This window comes from Perognathus longimembris, chromosome 10, assembly GCF_023159225.1.
Source record: "Perognathus longimembris pacificus isolate PPM17 chromosome 10, ASM2315922v1, whole genome shotgun sequence".
Taxonomy (NCBI): Eukaryota; Metazoa; Chordata; class Mammalia; order Rodentia; family Heteromyidae; genus Perognathus; species Perognathus longimembris.
Window position 1 is genome coordinate 13,163,092 of NC_063170.1, and position 20,780 is coordinate 13,183,871.

A 20,780-nucleotide genomic window follows, 5' to 3' on the forward strand; every position below is an offset into this window, starting at 1 on the left:
TGTGGGGGGGGGGAAACGTGCTTCTTGGGGGCTGGGAACCAGGCGGCCGAGGGAGTACGCTGGCTGGGGACTGGCACTGATCGGTATCCCCTTCCTTTCCTACCGGGACGCACCGGAATGGGTGGGAGCGCGGAGGGGAGGGGGGGCCCCCCGCAGGGAATGAGGCTCAGTGTCCCACGTGTCCAGTGCCAACTCTGGGCCTGCCAAATCCCCAGGTGCTTTTTCATTTGTGCTTTCACTCCTTGCTACCTGTCACAGATGAATTTTAGGGGACCGAGTTGCCCAGGGTCACAGGGTGCATACACTGCAGAACTGGATGTGGCTCAGAAGGCTTTCCTTCCTTACACCAGCTGAGGACCGAATTCAGGGCCCTGCACTCGCTAGGCAAGTGCTCAGTGTAACTGAGCTAAATCAACCACCCCTGGAGATTCTTCATGAAAGCCCTAGGATCTGGATGCTTCCACCAACACAAAATTGCCCCCCCCCCCTATGATATGTGTTCCCTGGTGGATACAAACCACGAGACCAGAAACAGAAAAAAAAATGCAGTTTATGTGAGGGGGTTGTTGGGGGTAGTGGAGAGAGGTGGGCAATCAGTAGGGGATTGGTCACCCCTGCAGGGGGCGCCAGGAAGCCTAAAAGGGTGTGCTGCTGCAGGCTGGTTCCTTAGCCAGGCCATTTCAGACGTGTACTGGTTTCAGGGGGATGGACTGGTTCCTGGGCCCAGGTAGGAGGCCCTGCTCTCAGGCGCATTATAAATGGTTAAAGCCCCTGGCACAGAGAGGGCTGCACCTCCCAAATCCATTTGGACATCCAGCAGGAGTGGGGCCCCCAGAGTAGAATCCTTTCCTAGAAGAGGTGAGGCTGTGCTCAGTCTGGAGGAGCCCCTCCCCTCCTTTCTTCAAGGAGGAGAGCCCTGGACTAATTTTTCTACTGAGGACAAACATCTTAACCCCCCCCCCCCCGCCCTCACCCAACAGTGAGGAGATGGGTGGGTACAAGGGATTTCCCCAACCCATCCAGTCAAGGTAGCTCAGCCCAGTCATGGCTTCCTCCCAGGCTCTGAATCCCCACCACCACCATTACCTGCACCTGGAGAATTCAACCCCTTGTCTGCCAGCTCAGCCTCACCCCTCTCGGGAACCAAGGGCTGCATCTGCATAGGAGAAGCATGGGAAGCAACCAGGGAGGAAGCCCAGTGGCTGAGGAGACCTGGGGAATAACTAGGGCGATTCTCAGACCTGACTTGGGCTCTCTGAGAACAGCCACAGACCAAAGGAGTATAGTCCTTCTTCCATCTTACCAGTGCGAGTTCCATGTCCAAGTCCATCAGAGTCCATTCTCGTCCTTGGAGGCTGGGGCCCAACACCTGGAGAGAGCTCTAGGTCACTGATGCCTTCAGATTGCACAGATAACTGGGCTCCACCACGCTGTATGCCCTTGCCCTCGCCAGAGTGGTACTCACGTCCAGGGGTACTACAGGCTCCACACTTTCAGGGGGAGGCCGAAGCAGCATTGGAGGCAGCAGATTCTCTGGGCTCCGGTTCCCCTGCTCTAGGCCCAGAACTCCCCTGCGCATAAAGAACCTGCTATTGGGCTGCAGTGCCATGCCCTGCCAAGTTCCCCAGGAATCCAGATGTATTGGCATTTAAGCATCCCACTATCTAAAATATGTGGAGTGGACCCCCCCAAAACAAAGGGGTGCCTAGAGAGAGCCCTTGCTTCCTACCTGGAAACCTAGGCCTGAGAGCCTTCACTATGCCCGTGTTAATACTAGTGTTTCTTTTTGTTATTATTTATTTATTTATTTATTTTTTGGCCAGTCCTGGGGCTTGGACTCTGGGCCTGAGCACTGTCCCTGGTTTCTTTTTGCTCAAGGCTAGCACTCTGCGACTTGAGCCACAGCACCACTTCTGGCCATTTTCTGTATACGTGGTGCTGGGGAATCGAACCCAGGGCCTCATGTATATGAGGCAGGCACTCTTGCCACTAGGCCATATCCCCAGCCCTCTTTTTGTTATTTTTTAAAATGTATATTAGATTATACATAAAGGGTTTCATCATTGCCCTTCCATACATGCATACAATGTACTTTGATACTCTTGACCCATTTATAACTTTTCCTCAGTGGAGTTGTGTGTGTGTGTGTGTGTGTGTGTGTGTGTGTGTGTGTGTGTATGTGTGTCCGTCTGCATGCGTCAATACTAGAAATTGAACTCGGCCTCGGCCTGGAGCTCTTATTCCAACTTGCTTGCTTGTTCACGAATGGTGCTCTACTAAATGAGCCACACCTCCAGCTTGGCTTTTTGCTGATTAATTGGAGATAGGTGGAGTCTCTCAGATCTTTCTGGGTAGCTGTGAATCTTGATCCTCCAGGTCTCAGCCTCCTGAGTAGTTAGGTTTATAGGTGTGAGCTACTGGGGTACCAGCTTGAATCTTTCTATGGAGGTGCTGAGTGACCTGACTGGGAGATTCTGCTTTGCAGGGGATTTTGATGCAGGTGTTCTTTGGAGCATATTCTGAGAAATGAGGTAGGTCAGTGTCACAGAGTCAAGTACCCAGTGGTCCTCCTTAGCCACCAAGGGACAGGGATATTTCATGGGCCAGAGTGATGATCTATCTGCAAAAGTGGCCCACAGAGCTCACCATCAAAAATGGGCTCTGCTCACCTGTCAGTTACCTCCCTGGGGTCCTTTGGTTCAGGCTGTTGGGCACTCCTGGGCCCCTCAGGGCTGAAGCTCCCTTTCCCTTCCAGGATGGCCTGCACCACAGCCACAGGCAATTGTGGGGGGGCTGTCACGCAGAAGTCACACTCGTTTGGGGCTAGGGCCAGCCCGGCCTCGCCATCCCCCCCTGGACTGGCCGGCTCTTCTTTGAGCAGTGCCAGGCCCTTCTCCCTGTACGGGAGAAAAGCTTCAACCAGACCCTGGCACTGACCTCTCCACCCCTACAGCCATCTGGGCTGCTAGGCCCTCCCAGCCACCCACAAGCTCCTCAGGGAATCTCCTTGTCCCCCTTACCTCCTGCCACCACTGGAGGGAGAAAGCCTGGAACCTTCAGGGGATGGAGAGTCTTCTGGGATATCAGAGATGATAGGCCCTCTGGCCCGGTGAGGGCTAAGGCCTAGAGTAGTCTCTGGGAGGGGCTGCAAATAGAAGGCTAGGCCCAGCCCTTGACCTCTAGTCACAGGGAGAGCCAGGACCTAACTATCATCGAGCTGGAACACTTCTAAAGGATAGGGATTGAGGAAGAGGCTCTGTTCATGCTGGGGAGCCTGAGTCTGGCTAGTGGGCAGGCTGGCTTCCATCTTCTTTTGAGAGAATGGGCAAAGGAAACAAGTTCCCCCCCAATCCCAGCTGTGCCCCGAGGGTGGGGGAGGGAGGAGAAAAAACTTACCGACTGAGTAAAGTAGGGGTCCTGCAGGAGGGCACCGGGTAGGGGGCAGGTACTGAATTTGGCAGGTGCTGGACATGAGCTCCCTTCATCCAACATCAGGGACCTGGTGCAGGATGACAGGGACTCAGGCAGGGGTGGGCAGGTTCAGAGCCCCATGCCCCTCAGCCTGCACCTCCCTCTCTCCCTCCCTCCCCCAGGCCCCAGCAGCCAAGTCAGCAGAGCTGAGGCCTGTTGCCAGGGCATCAGTCACATGCTGGAGTATAAGGGGCTCCCCCAGAGATGGGGGCCCTCTGGAGGGCAGAGAGGGGAGGGAGGCAGCATGGTCTGAACCTCAAGTCCTCTGTTGGTATGTTTTGGGGGTGAGGATAGGAATTTGAGGGCAAAGTCCTGGAACTTGAAGATCCAGAGTGGGGGTAATGGATGGTGGAGCTGTGGGGAGAGAAGGAAAACTGGGTGAGGAAGGAGAATTTCTGGTGAAGGATTTTCTGGAGAAGGGGTCCTTGCTAGGGGTTCTCTGGGGTGTAGGGGAGATCCTTAAAGTGGGAAACAGATGTGAGCCTCCCCGCCCTTGCCACTCACAGCTTCCTCTTGGTTCCAGCACTACTGGGTCCCGCCTGGAGTGGCCCAAAGAGGCACTGGATCAACTGAAGAGCAAGCAAGGGGTTAATTTCTACATCCTGTCCCCACCCCTCCCCTGGTGGGGGCAGCACTAGGTGGGCTGGGGGGCGGGTGGGTAAACCGGCCCTAGAGGGCTGGGGGAGGGAAAGGATGGACCTGAGTGAGAGGGAGAAGGGGGGTGGGGGAGAGGAACACCTTGCCAATGACCCGTTGCTGCTGTCCATGGATTTGCCGCAGTGTCACTACCTCTCGCCACAGGATCTCGTTTTGCCTGGGGGGAAAGGGTTGGGGAATGCAGAGGCATCTGAGAGTTCCTGGGATCACCACCTTCCATAAATTGGTGAGGCCGGGGAATCACCCCGATGGCCACTCCATCCTGTGGAGACTACAATTCCAGGGCCGTGCTCGTTTGTTTGGATAGGGGTCCAAAGGCCCAAAGAGAGAAAAGGGGCTTCCCAGAAACCACTGGCGGCGACTATGCCATTACCCAGACCCACCCTGCGTTCCCCACCCCCGCACTGCCTGAGCTCCCGCAGCCGCGCCTCGGTGCTCTCCTGCGCTCCTCGGAAAGCCTGCACCTCGCTCAGCAGCCGGCCAAAGTCTTCGGGGCGCCAGCGGCTGTCTTCACCCCGCAGAGCGGGAACCTGTAGGTGGGAAGTGCTGTCGGGGTAAGAGCACATAGAACCGGGCAGCGAGTCCTGACAACCCACTTGGGCTTTGGTCATTCCTTCGCTTGCGGTCCCCACCTTGCGCCGCACGCGCTCCAAGAGCTGCTCGCGGCCACGCACGAAGCTCGGGTGCTGGAACTCTACGTGGTCACGCTCGGGTCTGAGTAGGCCGCCCTGCTCGATACTCACGACCTTCCGAAAACCATCTGGAAAACCGGGCGAGGGGATTATGAGTCGCTCCATCCTTTGCACCAACCCACTCAAGCCCGATCCCCAACCGAGCCCGAGGAACTCACACATGTTGAGTTGGCGCACAAAACTGGCCATGTTGCTGTGCTTGAAATACTGGGGCAGCACTTCTTTGGCGAAGCGGCTCTGATCGCTCACGAGAAAGCTGGTTCCGCTCTAGGAATAAGGACGCCCCGCACACCACATACAGGTGAAGAAGGGGACTTGGTAAGTGGCGGCCCGCACACCGGCAGGCCGGATCCCGCGCCCGGGCGCACGCGCGCACTCATCGGGATAAGGGCTGAGGCCTGGCCAGAACCACCTGAGGCCTAGTCTGGGGGGCGATCACACGAGTCCCTCTCTTTAGCCCGACCCAGCTCGGTTCTCATAGAAGATGCCAACCCAGCTTCTACCTGGGACCGGTGGCCCTAGACTCGCGACGTGGGCCAGAGCCAGCCCATCCCTTCTCCGGTTTTGTTTTCCCATGGCCCAAGGGATGGGGCAGAAACTAAATTACTTTGGCCCCGTGGGTTCTAGGTTTCCAGGACCCTTCCTGAACCCGGAAGGAAGTAACTTCATCTTCACCGCAGCTCCCTCCCCCGCCACCCCCACTCCCCCTCCACCAGAGGAATTACCCTGGACGGCTGAATCGAGGGACTTACAGCCCAGTCCCGAGTGGGGGTTGGGTGGACGTAGATGCTCGCTACTTAAGATGGAGGGACCCCGGGGTAACACTGGGGGGAGTTAAGGGGCCCCAGCCCTCACCGGGCTCCAGCGGATCAGGTGGTCGGTGCCTGGGTCGCCCACCAGCGCCCATAGCTTGCCGAGGAAGGCAGGCACGGGGCTGGGGCCTGGCTCCGTGGGCAGCGCCGCGGGCGCTTCCTGCATCGCGCAGTCTCGGGGCCCCCTCAGCACTCCAGTCCGGCCGACGCGGGATGGTCAAAGCCGCGAAAATGCTGCGTTTGCCGACCGCCCCGCCCTGCCCTACTCCGCCCCCAGGCGCCGGGTCAGGCGGGGGCCACGTGCGAACTTTCGGGGCGGGGCTCGGCTCGGACCGCCGCGGAGGCACCAGCAAGCAGAAAGAGCTGGCAGAATCTCAGGGGTGTAAAGGGGTCGGGTGCGGTGGGGAACCCGGGTTCGAGTCCCACTTTTCTCAGTCTTTGTAGTTCTCTTAGCGAGGAATCGTCTGAGCGTGGGCCGGGAAAGTCCCGAAGGCGGTGGTCGTGGGCGTAGCGAAGCCCGGGGAAGGGCGGTGGAGAAGCGCGGCCCTACCCGCCGGACGCCGAGGCGTAGGCCATTCGCGCGCGCCTTTGGAATCCTCCGCCCCGACCCCGCAGCCGCATCAATACGGCGAACCTTCGGCGCGTTCCCCGCCCCTCCCCTCCCCCCTCGGGGCGGGCTCGCCATCGCAGGACGCCGGGACTCACCGCACGATTTATTTATTTAACACTCACCCCGAGGTCCGCCCGACCCGCGCCGGTGCCCGCCCTCTCCTCCCCCCCCCCCCCCCAACACGCTGGGCCACCGAGTGAGCCGAGGGGTGGGGAGTGGGTGTGGCAGCCCAGTGTGGCCCGGCGGTGGAGAGGAGCGAGGGGACCCATAGCTGGCTGGACTGGACCAGACAGCATCCCACTGGCCCTAATCGCTCCGGAGGGTAACGGGACCCCCAAGGCAAGGGACTGAATAGCTGGAGCGCGCCGGGGCCATTCCCTTGGGCTTCTCGGAGAGCTCAGGTCTACCGGGTCGGGGAAGAGGAGGGTTTGACCAATCAGGACAAGCGCGTGGGCCGCCAGGGATGTGGCTCTCGCTTTAGTTTGAGCGTGTAGCTGCGCAGGCGCGGGCAGTGCGCGCGGAAGGCGCTGAGCACGGACGGGCTCACCACGCAGAAGCAATGCACTTCGCGGAGGCCGCGGCAGCGCGCAGCCAGCTCCTCCAGCGCCGCATTCAGCTGCGCCGAGGGGGAGGCGCGCACCTCGAGCGCGCGCAGGGTGGCGGCGTAGTGGCGCGCCGCGAAGCGCACCGGGCCGACGGTGTCTCCCGAGAGGTTGAGACTCAGTGCCACCACGGGTACTGCGGGCTGCAGGATGCTCATCACGCTCTCGGCAGGCAGCGCAGGCTCCAGCTCCAGCTCCACAGCCATCCCAGGGTGGCGCCGGCTCAAGGCCGCCCAGGCCTCGTCCGGCAGGAGGGTTACTCGAGCATCTTCCAGGCACTCGCACCGCAGCGCGAGGAGGGCAAAGGGAGCGCGATCTGGGGCGGCCAGTGCCTCGAGGACGGCGCGTGACAGGCTGGCCAGGTGCAGGCCAAGAGCGCGGAGGTGCGGGCAGGCCTTCACGAGCTCGAGTACGGAGTCGGGCCCTACGTTGTCCACCAGCGCAGGGTTATCTAAGAAAAGGCTGCGGAGCTCCGGGCAGCCGCGTGCAGCCTGTAGGACCAGCGTGTCATCCAGTGTGAAGGGCAAGCCCCGCAGGTCTAGGTGTCGCAGCTCCCGGGTGGCCTTGCAGATGGCCTGCACAGCTTCCAGAATGTCTCGGCCTGAATCAAAGAGGGGTTTTTCTCCGTGGCCCTCCAGGCGCAGGCCTCGAAGCCCTGGGGAACGGCCGGCCAGTGCAGTCAGTAGCTCTGTGGCTGCGCGGCGACTCGGCTTCCTCGATGGCTCAAATTCCAGTCGTAGGTGATGAACGTGATCCAAGCAGGCTGACAGATAGGGTGGCAGCATGCTTTCCCCCTCATAGTCACAGCTTGGATTAAAGTGGTGCAGAAAAAGCATGGTGGTGTTACTGTGACTGGGGTAGAAACCTCTAGGCGAGGCCCTCCTTTCTTTCCTTTTGCCAGTCCTGGGGCTTGAACCTGTCAGGGCCTGGGCCCTGTCCCTGAGCTTCTTTACCTCAAGGCTAGCACTTGACCACAGCTCTACTTCTGGCTTTTTCTGTTTATGTGGTACTGAGGAATCGAATCCAGGGCTTCATGCATGCTGGGCAAGCACTACCACCACTAAGCCACATTCCCAGCCTCCTCCCCATTTCCTGTCTCCTTTGTGTACCTCTCTGTCCAGACCAGTTGGCCCCAAAGGCAGTTGCTGATGGTAGGAAGGAAGTCCCACCTTACCCCTGGCATGGAGAGCTAATACAGAAAAAACTCATCTTTCCCAGCTGTCTTGTCTTGAAAAGGTGAGTCAGGATCTCTGGATTGCCAGGTTCAAATTCTACCTCTGCCATTCCTTAGCTGATTGGCCACCGAGGTAGTGATTAAGTCTGTATGTCTCAGCTTCCTGTCTGTGCAATGGAGATAATATTATTTGCCACACCAGTTTTTTTTTTTTTAATCTTGAGGGGCTTGAACTCTGGGCCTGGGCACTATCCCTGAGCTCTTCAGCTCAAGACTAGTGCTGTACCACTTGAACCACAGCACTACTACTGGTTTTCTGGTGGTTAATTGGAGAGCAGAGTCTCATGGACTTTCCTTCCGGGGCTGGTTTTGAACCACAAATCCTTGTATCTCAGCCTCCTGAGTAGCTAGGATTACAGGCATGAGCCACTGGCACCCAGCCACACCAGGTTTTCATGAAGATTAAATGAGTTAATATATAAGGCACTTAGAACGGTAGTGGCCAATAGATGTTAGTGATTTAACTTTGTGTGTGTGCATGTGTGTGTGTGTGTGTGGTGGTACTGGGGCTTGAACTCGGGGCCTAGGTGCTATCCCTTAGCTTTCCCACTCAAGGCTGATGCTTTGCCACTGAACTACAGCTCCATTTCCAACTTTTTGCTCATTAATTGGAAATAAAAGTCTCAAAGACTTTCCTGCCTGGGCTGGCTTTCAACAGCAACCTTCAGATTCCAGCCTCACGAGTAGCTAGTAGTAGCCACCTCCACCTGGTTGTTATTATTAAAAAAAAAAAAACCAAAACACCAATATGGAGGCTGGGAATTTGGCTTAGCACTCGAGTGCTTGCCTAGCATGCATGAAGCCCTGGGTTCCATTCCTCAGCACCACATAAACAGAAAAAGGCAGAAGTGGTGCTGTTGCTCAAGTGGTAGAGTGCTGGCCTTGAGCAGAAGGAAGCCAGGGACAGTGCTCAGGCTCTGAGTTCAAGCCTCAGGACTAGCAAAAAAGCCAAACAAAAACAAAGCCCCAAACAAACAAAAAAAAACAACACCAATATGAACTCAAGGAATCTCCCCAGCCCCTGACTCCATAAAGTATGAAAATGTGGGCAAGCAGAGGAGCTAGCTCACCTGATGCTAGTGTTGTGCCACACAGTGCTGCTGGTGGCAGCAGTGGCCCAGGCTCTGCAGACCCTGGCAGCTGCAGCACGGTCCCTGAGGGGCAGGTGTTGGAAGATGAGTGCCAGCACTTCCTCCGGAAGCTGTTCTCCTGGCTCAGCTATGGTGTGGCTGGGGGGTAGAGGCTTTGCCATTCCAAACAGTTTCTACCTAGAAAGAGAGAGGGAAACCTTGAGTTCAGGAAGGCCATAGTGTTGCAGAAACAATGGAGACTGGTATAGAAATGCTTGTGGCCTGGGAGCCAGTATACACACTTTGCAGAGCCAGTGTTGCAAGGGTCCTTGTTGACAACCTGTAGTCAGTAGTGGAACACTCGCACAGCAAGGCCTTGGGTATGATCCCCAGTAGAGTGTGTGTGTGTGTGTGTGTGTGTGTTTGTGTACAGTAACAGTAGAGGTTCCCTCCTTCCTACCTACCTTTCTTTTGTGCTGGTCCTGGGGCTTGAACTCAGGGCCCAGAGGCTATCCCTGAACTTCTCTACCACTTGACCCACGGTGCCACTTTCGGCTTTTTAAAATAGTTTATTTAAAAAGCTATGTGTTTTAGCTCTTGCTATGTGCATCAGGCTGGCCTTGAATTTCCGATCCTTCTGTCTCAGCCTCTGGGGTGTTAGAATTACAGCACACCTGAGTAGACCACAGATTTTTGATCAAGATCAAGCACTAAATCCAAACATGAGGGTCTATCATACAGTGTAGGAAGTTGTTCCTCCGTGCCAAAGTGTGTGTGTATGTGTGTGCACGCGCGCATGTGTTATGTGCACACTTGTACTGGGGGGCTTGAACTCCAGGCCTCATGCTCTAACTTGGCTTTACTGTTCATAGCTGATGCTTTACCACTTCTGCCACACCTCCAATTCCAGCTTTTGGCTGGTTAACTGGAGATAAGAAACTTACTGCTGGGACTGGCTTTGAACTGAGGCTCCTCAGATCTCAGCTTTCTGAGTAGCTAGGATTATAGGCAGGAGACACTTAAGTGCCTAACTGGGTTTCTGGCTCTTTAAACTGCTTTCTCACTTGCTGCTCAAGCTTCAGGTGACTCCACAGGTCCCAAGTGGAGAATCGGTCCGTCACGGGCCATTATAGGGGTGAGTACAGGGTTAATGAAGGCAGGAACTTGAGCATCTGTCAGTGCCCACTCGCCAATCAGAAACCAGGGCTTCAGGAGGGGCCCCGCTGGACCCGCCCAGAAAGGAAAGGCTTTTTCGGCGGCCGCTTCCTCCCTCGGAGTTTCCCCGGGGTCTTCCTGTGACAGACCCGAAGAGCAGACTGAAGCCCGGGGTTCAGGGGCCTCTCTGCTCTGGCGCCAGAAGGGCTGTAGTTGAAGTTCCGACCCCTTGTCGGGAGCAGCCCTGGTTCCCGCTGGACAGCTTGGGTCGGGCTTGCACTCGGCGGAACGCAGGGTTTGAGTCCTCCTGGAGCAGTTTTGTGTCGATGTGCCTGAAGGGTTCCCCGCGCGTCTTAGGCCACTTGACAGTTTGCTTTCCCGTATCTTCCAGATGCCACGTGTCTTCTGGGCCTTCGGACACCCTGGGCCAGACTTGGATCAGGGGCCCATGACACCTCATTTTGAGTGCTAGGGGGTATCAGAGCTCAAGTCATCAGGCCAGATATCCAGGGGGCATTAGGAAGTCCGAATCCCCCACGGAGTGCCGTGCGGTTGAGCTGCGAGGAGCTCAAGCTGCGAGGAGGGGGAGGCGCCACGCTCGCGGGCCTCATCTCACCATCCGTGGGAAGTTCTTCCCGCCACCTCGTCTCAGGCGCCGAGATCTTACCTGCTTAGAAGACCGGGTTGGCTTCGCTCCCAGGCCGGGGACCGGGTGCCCGGGGCAGCGGGCGGAAAGGAAGGAGTTGGAGGAGCCGGGCGGGCGGGACGCGTTGGGGGGGCGGGGGAGGGGGACGGGGCGGCTCCGGGAGGGAGGGCGGGGCGCGCGCGGGGGGACGGCGGCGGCGGGCCGCGCGGGGGGGGAGGCGGGCGGCACCGGCTTGGAGGGCGGGCGGCGGGGGGACGGGGCGGCTCCGGGAGGGAGGGCGGGGCGCGCGGGGGGACGGGGCGTCTCCGGGAGGGAGGGCGGGGCGCGCGGGGGGACGGGGCGGCTCCGGGAGGGAGGGCGGGGCGCGCGGGGGGACGGGGCGGCTCCGGAGGGAGGGCGGGGCGCGCGGGGGGACGGGGCGGCTCCGGAGGGAGGGCGGGGCGCGCGGGGGGACGGGGCGGCTCCGGAGGGAGGGCGGGGCGCGCGGGGGGACGGGGCGGCTCCGGGAGGGAGGGCGGGGCGCGCGGGGGGGGACGGGGCGGCTCCGGGAGGGAGGGCGGGGCGCGCGGGGGGACGGGGCGGCTCCGGGAGGGAGGGCGGGGCGCGCGGGGGGACGGGGCGGCTCCGGGAGGGAGGGCGGGGCGCGCGGGGGGACGGGGCGGCTCCGGAGGGAGGGCGGGGCGCGCGGGGGGACGGGGCGGCTCCGGAGGGAGGGCGGGGCGCGCGGGGGGACGGGGCGGCTCCGGGAGGGAGGGCGGGGCGCGCGGGGGGACGGGGCGGCTCCAGAGGGAGGGCGGGGCGCGCGGGGGGACGGGGCGGCTTCGGGAGGGAGGGCGGGGCGCGCGGGGGGACGGGGCGGCTCCGGAGGGAGGGCGGGGCGCGCGGGGGGACGGGGCGGCTCCGGAGGGAGGGCGGGGCGCGCGGGGGGACGGGGCGGCTCCGGGAGGGAGGGCGGGGCGCGCGGGGGGGACGGGGCAGCTCCGGGAGGGAGGGCGGGGCGCGCGGGGGGACGGGGCGGCTCCGGGAGGGAGGGCGGGGCGCGCGGGGGGACGGGGCGGCTCCGGGAGGGAGGGCGGGGCGCGCGGGGGGACGGGGCGGCTCCGGGAGGGAGGGCGGGGCGCGCGGGGGGCACGGGGCGGCTCCGGGAGGGAGGGCGGGGCGCGCGGGGGGGGGACGGGTCTGCTCTGGAGGGAGGGCGGGGCGCGCGCGGGTGGACGGGGCGGCTCCGGGAGGGAGGGCGGGGCGCGCGGGGGGCACGGGGCGGCTCCGGGAGGGAGGGCGGGGCGCGCGCGGGAGGACGGGGCGGCTCCGGGAGGGAGGGCGGGGCGGCTACGGCAGGGAGGGCGGGGCGACTCCGGCAGGGAGGGCGGGGCGCGCGCGGGGGGACGGGGCGGCTCCGGGAGGGAGGGCGGGGCGCGCGGGGGGCACGGGGCGGCTCCGGGAGGGAGGGCGGGGCGCGCGCGGGAGGACGGGGCGGCTCCGGGAGGGAGGGCGGGCGGCTACGGCAGGGAGGGCGGGGCGACTCCGGCAGGGAGGGCGGGGCGCGCGCGGGGGGACGGGGCGGCTCCGGGAGGGAGGGCGGGGCGCGCGGGGGGCACGGGGCGGCTCCGGCCTGGGCATCGCCCCGGGCTCTCCGCGCACACCCGGAAGCGGCGCGGGGAGCGGAGCGGAGTGTGGCGGGCGTGGGAACGCGGGCGGTGCGGAGGCGGGCGGCCAGGTTAGTGCCGAGGTGGCCGGGAGGGTGGGCTCCCGATGGGCTCCCTGGGGTGTCGGGAGCAATGACGGATCTGGCTTCCGCGCGTGGGCTCCGCGCTGTCCTCCACGGCCGTCCGGCCAGCCGCTGGGGGCGGCCTGTCGGGCCGTTTCAATGGCAGGAGGGAGGAGGCCGATGCTTTCAGGTTTCTTGTACCCCCTAATGAGGGGCGGCGGGGCCCCCGGTTTAGGAAGAAGTGCGGGGGAGGGGCTGGGTCTGAACAGCTCTGTGACCTCCGATCCCCGGCTCTCCTCGGCCCTGCACCTGGAATCCAGTCCAGCTTGACGCCGGGCACCACAGTGCTGGGGTCGTGGGCCCCCCCACCAGGGCAGGCTTTCAGCCTGTGGGGCACGTCTGACCTCCCTTGCAGAGGGGGGAAGCCCCTGGGTCTGCTGTGTGTGAAGGGGGCTCCCTGCGTCTGGTAGTGGGAGCGGCTGTTCCCCAGGCTGGCACCTGAAGGACCACTGAGCATCCTCAGGACCCAGCTCCGAGGTTCCCCCCCGTGGGCGGGGCAGACTCCTGGTGGGCGGGGCTTCCCAGCATAAATAGGAGGGGTTTCTCTGGAAGGACAAATAGGAAGGGTTTACAAGGGGACTCGGGAGATAAGCCACGCCCCTCAACCCCAGAACTCTTGATCAAGTAAAAGTTATTTGAAAGATGATGTAAAGAGGGGCTACAGTTACATAAGTCAGATAAAGAGTACATTTCTTTTTAGACAATGTCACCCCTTCCCTCGCTTGCTCCCATTTTTCTCTCTCCTGTCCCAATCCACAACCCTAAACTGTTTAACCTATTAACCAACCTCCGGGCCTTCAGCCCAGCCTAGCATTTTGCCAGTTCTAGTGCATGTGATGCAGCATGCTTATCACTGCCTGATGGGCAGACTCAGGCCTCCCCTGTCCCTACTTCCACCCTGTAGGGTGAGGCCATATTCGTTCAGTCAGCACTTACAGGCCAGAAAGATAGGAGGATGTGAGAGAGGAAATGTTTTCCGGCTCTATCAGGTCCCATTCCTAGGGTTCTCCACTTGTTTGTTTTTTTTCTTCCTCTTTGGTTGGCTGCCTAATTTTTCTTGGCCCTTGAGAGTTTTTCTATTGTTGTTTTTGTTGTTGTTATTATTATTATTAAGTCTTGGGGCCTGAACTCAGGGCCTGGGCACTGTTCCTGAGCTTCTTTTGCTCAAGGCTAGAGCTCTACCTCTTGAGCCACAGCGCCACTTCTGACTTTTTCTGTTTATGTAGTGCTGAGGAATCAAACCCAGGGCTTCATGTATGGGAGGCAAGCGCTCTACCACCAAACCACATTCCCAGCCCCCTGTTTTTGTTTTTGTTTTTATTTTGTCTTTTAAGAAAAAAGTCAGGCAATGGTGTCTCATACCTATAATCCTAGTTACTCAAGAGACTGTGATCTGAGGATCTCATAAAGTTGTGGCCAGCTTGGGCAGGAAAGGCTATGCGACTCTTATCTCCAATTAACCACTAAAAAGTCAGAAGTGGAGCTGTGGCTCAAGTGGTAGAGAACAAAAAAAGCTAAGAAAGAGCTTGAGGCCCTGACTGAGTTCAAGCCCAGTATGGGCTGGAAAAAGGAAAATCTCTCCTCTCTTCCTTTTCCCTCCCTTCCCTTCTATCTCTGTTTTAGAGACATGGTCTCACTGTGTAGCTCTGACTGGCCTCAAACTCCAGGTATTTCTGCCTCAGTCTCCCATGTCCTGGGATTACAGGCCTTCAGCACCACACCTGGCTCTTATTTTTCCTCTTCTTCTTCTTCTTCTTCTTCTTCTTCTTCTTCTTCTTCTTCTTCTTCTTCTTCTTTTTTTTTTTTTTGCCAGTCCTAGGCTTTGGACTCAGGGCCTGAGCACTGTCCCTGGCTTCTCTTTGCTCAAGGCTAGCACTCTGCCTCTTGAGCCACAGTGCCACTTCTGGCCATTTTCTATATATGTGGTACTGGGGAATCGAACCCAGGTCTTCATGTATATGAGTCAAGCACTCTTGCCACTAGGCAATATTCCCAGCCCTCTTCTTTTCTTTTCTTTCTTTCTTTTTTTTTTTTAAATACAAAGGCAGTGTACCTAATCTTACATAAGGTAATGAAGTTACTAAATACAGGAAAAATAAGAACTACCTTTCAACTCTGATCAAACATAAACACAATGCTAATATCCTGTTAATTCTTAAACTAGTTTTGGGGAAACACACAAGGAACAATATGTTTTCTAAGAGAGAATTGGCCGGGATCGGCCTCCAATAAGTGTGTTCCCCTTAGACCCAGATAGCTATTATCTTTTCTCTTGCCAGGTCCTTGGCTCATACCAGAGGGCCCCTACCTAGGTACCATCCCAGCTTGGGCATTCAGTTAGGCCCTGTGGGCAGATCTGAAATGCAGCTTCTGCAATGGGATCAAGATCCTTTTCATCAATGTCCAAGGCTGGCACCTATTGCCCCGAGACTTCCTGTCGTTTGTGTAAATAAAAACCATTTGGAACAATACTCAGGCATCTTGCCCAGTGCTGCAGATCAGCACTCCTTCTAGACCACTACAAATGGGGAATACTAGAGAGTGAAGGAACAGGACTGATGGGGCAGGAGATGGGGTCTTCAGCCCACGTTCATAGGAAAAGTGGGAGATGTTGCCTTAGGTAAGGTGGAAAAGCAGAGACACAGCAGTTTTCCCATTTGCCACATGAGGCACTAACTTGGAGGCTACTGAGCTGAGATTCAAAGCAGTGGTTTCCAAGCTGGAAATCCCCGACTCCCAACACCTTGTTCTAGGATCAGGCTCTGTGTGTGTGTGTGTGTGTGTGTGTGTGTGTGTGTGTGTGTGTGTGTGTGTGTGTGATAGCATGCATGTGTGTGCATGCTGTACTAGGACTTGAACTCAGGGCCTGGGCGCTGTCCCTTAGCTTTTTCCACTCAGGGCTCTATCATTTGAGTCATACTTAGTTCCATTTCTGTTTTTTTGGTGGTTAGAGATAACAATCTAAAGGACTTTCCCTACACGGGCTAGCTTCAAACTGAGATGCTCAGATCTCAACCTCCTGAGTAGCTGGCATTACAGATGTGACCCACCTCCTAGGACCAGGTGTTTTTTGTTTGTTTTGTTTTTCCAGTCCTCTGGCTTGAACTCAGGGCCTGAGCACTGTCCCTGGCTTCTTTTTGCTCAAGGCCACAGCATCACTTCCGGCTTTTTCAATATATGTGGTGCTGAGGAATCGAACCCAGGGCTTCATGTATATGAGGCAAGCACTCTACCACTAGGCCATGTTCCCAGCCCCAGGTGTTTTTTGTTGTTGTTGTTGATTTAATTTTTTATTGCTATTATAAAGGTGATGTATAAAGGGGTTGTAGTTACATAAGTCAAGTAAAGAGTACATTTCTTTTTCTGCAGTGTCACCCCTTCCCTCATTCTCTCCCAATTTTTCCCTCCTATTCCCACCCACAAGTTGTATAGTTCATTTTCAACATAGTGTTAATGAGTACCACTGCTGCATTTGTTCATCCTTTGTTCCTCCACTTCTGTGTCCCCCTTGACCCTCCCAAAGAAACAAGACAAAAGAAAAGATGGGCATCTGTGGCTCACCTGTAATCCTAGCTATTCAGGAGGCTGAGATCTGAGGATCATGGTTCAAAGCCAGTCCAAGCAAAACGTCTGTGAGACTTTTATCTCTAACCATCAGAAAACCAAAAGTGGTGTTATGACTCAAAGTGGTAGAGCACTAGCCTTGAGCAAAAAAGCTCAAGGACAGTGCCCAGGTCCTGAGTTCAAGCCCCATGACCCACAAAGAAAAAAAAGGAAATAACAACAACAAAACAGCAACAGATAAACTTCTTGTTTTCATTTTGTGGAGTTCATTTTGATAAGTATCATTTTATATGATCAGATGCACATAGGTGTTATACCTTTGTGAACCTCTCCTAAGATATCCTGAGGACCAGACTTTGTGTGTGTGCCAGTCCTGGGGCTTGAACTCAGGGCCTGGGCACTGTCCCTGGCTTCCTTTGTGCTCAAGGCTAGCACTCTACCACTTGAGCCACAGCGCCACTTCCAGCTTTTTCTGTTTATGTGGTGCTGAGCAATAGAACCCAGGGCTTCATGCATGCTAGGCACACACTCTACTGCTAAGCCACATTCCCAGCCCCAGGACCAGATGTTAGACAGAGGAGGTAACAGCTCCAAGAGGGATAGTTCAAATTAGCAATTTGAGCTGAGGAAGAAAAAAAAATACCAACTCCAAAGGTCATATAACACAGGAGAGTTTAGCTCACATCTGAACTGTTCAGGTTGGCTCCAGGGATTACTGGATCCGGGGACTTAGTGTGGTTAAGAATGCACCTTCCCATTTCTTGGCCCTGTTCCTTCTGTGTCCGGTTCATCCACAGTCAGGCTCCTCCCAAGCAGTGTTAAAACGGATCCATCCCTTCCCTCCAGTTGAACCCCAAAGATAGGGAAATTAGTGCTTCTTTCCTATTGGTGCAGCCAGAGTTGCAGGATTGAGTCTCGCTGGTCCATCTTGAGCTCCATATCATGTCTGAACTAGTCTTCGCATAGTGGTGAATGGAATATGGAAATGGGTTAGGCGTTCTTTACCTAGCCACACCTGCATCTAAGGAGTGCTCTTATTCTTCCCAACAAGCAAGGGATTCAAAAGATCTGTCAGGATTGGGGGTGGGGGAGCAGCATCTGTGTAGGTGCAAACTACAGGTCTACTTTGAAGTGAAGAGAGAAGAATGAAAGAAAAGAAAGGAGGGGAAAGGACGAAATGAAACAGATGCAGGGCAGGCAGCATGTGTGAAGACATGGGGCTCCTGATAAGCTCAGGGGCTCCCTGCTCCAAGTGTGCCAGCCCACTGGGGCTGCTGTGGAGGGTCTGTTGGACCACATGGGACTGGAATGTGCTCTCCGAGGCTGGGGGTGACCTGGATGTCTGTATGGGTCTCAGGAGGCAAGATGGCAGCTGGGCCAAATGGGCATGAAGAGTGGGTGGGCAGCGCATACCTGTTTTTGGAGTCCTCGTTGGACAAGGTGGACCTGTCCGAAGCCTATGCACACCCGGAGAAGAAGGTGGCTGTGTTCGGGGCTCTGCAGACAGCATTGGCAGGTATGGAATGGGGCAGGTGTGTGTGGCGGGGAGGGGAGTGGGGCTGGGATTGAGGCCTCACCGCTTAGACTTTGTGGGCCTAGGTTTAGCCAGGAAGGGACAAGTTTTAATGGGATGTGGGGGTTAGGGAGAAAGGCAGATGTCTGGCTGAGTAGCGTCTGCCTTCTTTGCTTACTGCATGTATAGAAATTTGTACATGTGTCCTCGTATGTTTCTGAACTAACATCTCCTCACTCTCAACCAGCCAGCTCACTCCTTTCTACTAACTACACGTTTTGCTCTCCTCTTTTCCTTCTGACTGCAGCGCTCCTTGCCCAAGACTCCTCCCTAGTACCAGCCCTTCTGGGCCCTCTCTTTCTCTCATCAGGCTGGTTGGGGAAATCCTACTCCAGCCTCAGAGCAGTCTTGCTGCTCTCCTCGCACCCCACCTTAGCCGGAGGAATGGCGCTTGAGACCTCGGGTCCTTCCCCAGCCTGCCTACGCAGACACAGATGGCTTGGGGCTCTGGGCATGCGCCCCTTTTCTTGTCGCAGATTCTTTTGCCCCCATCGTTTGGGTCTTCACAGATAGGATGTGTGGCACCTACTATCTTGGGATGCACTCTGTGAGGCCCTGGCTTTTTTTTTTTTTTCTTTTCTTTCTGGGTTGTCGCTGTTGGCACCCCAGTTTGCGTCCCCGGCTGGGTTTTGTGGAACCCTGCATCCCCAGGTAGGGGTTGGGGATCACAGGCTTCGCCTTTCCTGCCGCTTGGAGAACAGTCCTGCTTGGGGGGCCGCCCGGCACCTGACTGCTCGCCTCCGCAGAGAGCTCCGAGAGCCCAGATGTGCTGCAGATACTCAAGATCCACCGCAGCGACCCGCAGCTGATAGTGCAGCTGCGCTTCTGCGGGCGCCAGGGCTGCCGGCGCTTCCTGCGCGCCTACCGCGAGGGGGCGCTGCGCGCCGCGCTGCGCACCCGCTTGGCGCAGGCGCTCTCCGGGCCCTCCCTGCCGCTGCAGCTGGAGCTGCGCGCTGGCGCCGAGCTGCTGGACGCTTCGCTGACCGATGAGGAGCGCTGTTTGAATTGCATCTTAGCCCAGAAGGTGCAGCCCCCGACGCTGGCTGGGGTCAGGATGAGGTGGGCGGGGGCGCTCCCCTAAGAGCCCCGCTGACAGCGCACCTCTCCCCCCTTTCCCCGCCCCCCCAACCCCCCCCCCCCCCCCCCCCGCAGCCCGACCGGCTCAGGGATGAGGAGCTCACTGAGCTAGAGGATGCACTCCGCAATCTGACCTGCAGCAGCTCGGGCCAGGGTGACCATGTGGGGGTCACTCCTGCTCTCTCAGAGTCCCCGATCCCTTCTCCGTCAGAGGAGAAGCCACCGCCCCAGTCTGGCCAGACTTTTCTGTTCCAGGGTCAGCACATAGGTGAGGAGCAGGCGCAGAAGTGGGGGTGGAGGGGGAGGAGTCACTGGAGGTCGGGGTTTGGGCCTGGTCTCCCGGGCTGGCACGAAGGGTTCTTGGCGTCCACCCGCCACCCCTGCCCGTTCTCTCCGCAGTGAATCGGCCCCTGAGCCTGCAGGACCAACAGAAGTTCGCCTGCTCGGTGGGCCTCAAGTGGCGCAGGGTGGGGCGCTCACTGCAGCGGCACTGCCGGGCGCTGCGCGACCCCGCCCTGGACACGCTGGCCTACGAGTACGAGCGCGAGGGGCTCTACGAGCAGGCCTTCCAGCTGCTGCAGCGCTTCGTGCAGGCCGAGGGCCGTCGGGCCACGCTGCAGCGCCTGGTGGCCGCGCTGGAGGAGAACGAGCTCACCAGTCTAGCTGAGGATCTGCTGGGCCTGGCAGATCCCAATGGCCTGGCGTAGGCCCCGTGCCGAGGAAGAAGCAGCGTGCCGGGAGCTGGGCCAGGGCTTGACGCCGCCTCAGGGCTCCAGGGGTCCCTTCTACTTCGACTGCAGTTGCTGCCGTACCCCTTCCATCCACAGGACCCTGAGAATATACACACGCGCCGTCATGGAACTGCTAGAGCAGCACAGTTGCCAGCCTGGGCCAGAAGCTAGATGGCACCCATTGAGCTCCCCCGCCCCCTAACGTGCGCCATTGGCTATTCTGCCCGATTCTTGGATGGTGACGGAGCATGGAGGCTTCTGCTCAACCCTCACTCCTCCACTCTGCGCCACAACTCCTTAAACCCCTGGACCAAGGCTAAGTGTGGTAGCTAATGCCTTTAATCCCAACACTTTAGAAGTTAAAGCAGGAGGATGAGCTGCCTTAGACTGTATCTCAAAAACAAACACCTGGGCCTCACCTCAGATGAGGAAGATACAGGAGCCCTGCAGTCCCTCGGCTCACACCCAGGAGGGCTCTGAAGTACTCAGCAGCCGCCATAAAGTAGTCATTTTGCACGTAGAGAGATCTGGAAGCTCCAAGGCCTATCTCAGGCTGGGGCTGGGTTCTTGGAAGAGTTGAGTGTGAGCAGGAAGGAGGGGGTGGGGGTGGCTGAAGGGCAGTGTTTTAGGCACAGCAGACTTAACTGGATGCAGGTGGCTCAATGGGGGGTCTTGTGGGAGGGGCATTCCAACAGACATCAGCTTTTGAATGGATGATGAGTAGCATGTGAAGGATAAGTAGTCTGATGAACCTCTTTTACAGCTTGGGTTCTAAAGCAATCTTGTTTTAATTATGTCTGACCCTTTGGGCTTGAACTCAATTTTTTTTTTTTTTAGATTCCAAATACATTGCTAGGGAAATTTCACAGTAAAATTGGTTCTCAAATTTTGGATTTTATCTTGTCTGTGTGTACTTGGCTTGAATTCAGGGCCTCTCACCATCTGTCTGTCTGTCTGTCTCAGGCCTCCCACTGTTGCATTAGATTAAATGTCTTAGAAACAGGCTCCTGGGGCCAGTGGTGCTGTCCTCCTTTTTCCGGGGACTGTCTCTCTCTCCTTTAACCCCTTCCCACTTCCTCCCTGAAGGGTAAGCCAGTGGATCATGAGCTTCACTCCTC

The 20,780-nt window shown here is 57.8% G+C and overlaps 3 protein-coding genes across 7 annotated transcripts; 1 reads left to right on the top strand and 2 right to left on the bottom strand.

Annotated features, from left to right (window-relative positions):
* Positions 1-192: 192 nt before the first annotated feature.
* Hsf4 (heat shock transcription factor 4) lies at positions 193-5,819 on the bottom strand. Of its 5 annotated transcripts, none has more exons than XM_048355366.1 (13): positions 5,676-5,819; positions 4,979-5,087; positions 4,761-4,888; positions 4,534-4,658; positions 4,210-4,285; positions 3,976-4,040; positions 3,397-3,499; positions 3,021-3,145; positions 2,670-2,897; positions 1,466-1,571; positions 1,304-1,369; positions 1,087-1,156; positions 193-249 (listed from the first exon to the last, which is right to left on the bottom strand). In XM_048355366.1, the coding sequence occupies exons 1-13, from the start codon at positions 5,796-5,798 to the stop codon at positions 236-238; spliced, it is 1,338 nt and encodes a 445-aa protein (XP_048211323.1). In that variant the 5' UTR covers positions 5,799-5,819; the 3' UTR covers positions 193-235. The 5 variants fall into 5 exon arrangements, with proteins under 5 accessions (XP_048211323.1, XP_048211322.1, XP_048211324.1 ...); XM_048355365.1 differs by lacking the exon at positions 193-249 and adding an exon at positions 531-849; XM_048355367.1 differs by lacking the exon at positions 193-249 and adding an exon at positions 531-849 and having other exon boundaries at positions 5,546-5,814.
* Positions 5,820-6,653: 834 nt separating this feature from the next.
* Positions 6,654-11,070, bottom strand: Fbxl8 (F-box and leucine rich repeat protein 8). The gene is made up of 3 exons (XM_048355372.1): positions 10,971-11,070; positions 9,149-9,346; positions 6,654-7,651 (listed from the first exon to the last, which is right to left on the bottom strand). Exons 2-3 carry the CDS (start codon positions 9,328-9,330, stop codon positions 6,679-6,681), a joined length of 1,155 nt encoding a protein of 384 aa, XP_048211329.1. The 5' UTR covers positions 9,331-9,346; positions 10,971-11,070; the 3' UTR covers positions 6,654-6,678.
* A 1,497-nt stretch (positions 11,071-12,567) lies between these two features.
* Positions 12,568-20,560, top strand: Tradd (TNFRSF1A associated via death domain). Its single transcript, XM_048355373.1, has 5 exons — positions 12,568-12,666; positions 17,639-17,797; positions 18,601-18,878; positions 19,007-19,199; positions 19,331-20,560. The coding sequence occupies exons 2-5, from the start codon at positions 17,647-17,649 to the stop codon at positions 19,636-19,638; spliced, it is 930 nt and encodes a 309-aa protein (XP_048211330.1). The 5' UTR covers positions 12,568-12,666; positions 17,639-17,646; the 3' UTR covers positions 19,639-20,560.
* Positions 20,561-20,780: the final 220 nt, after the last annotated feature.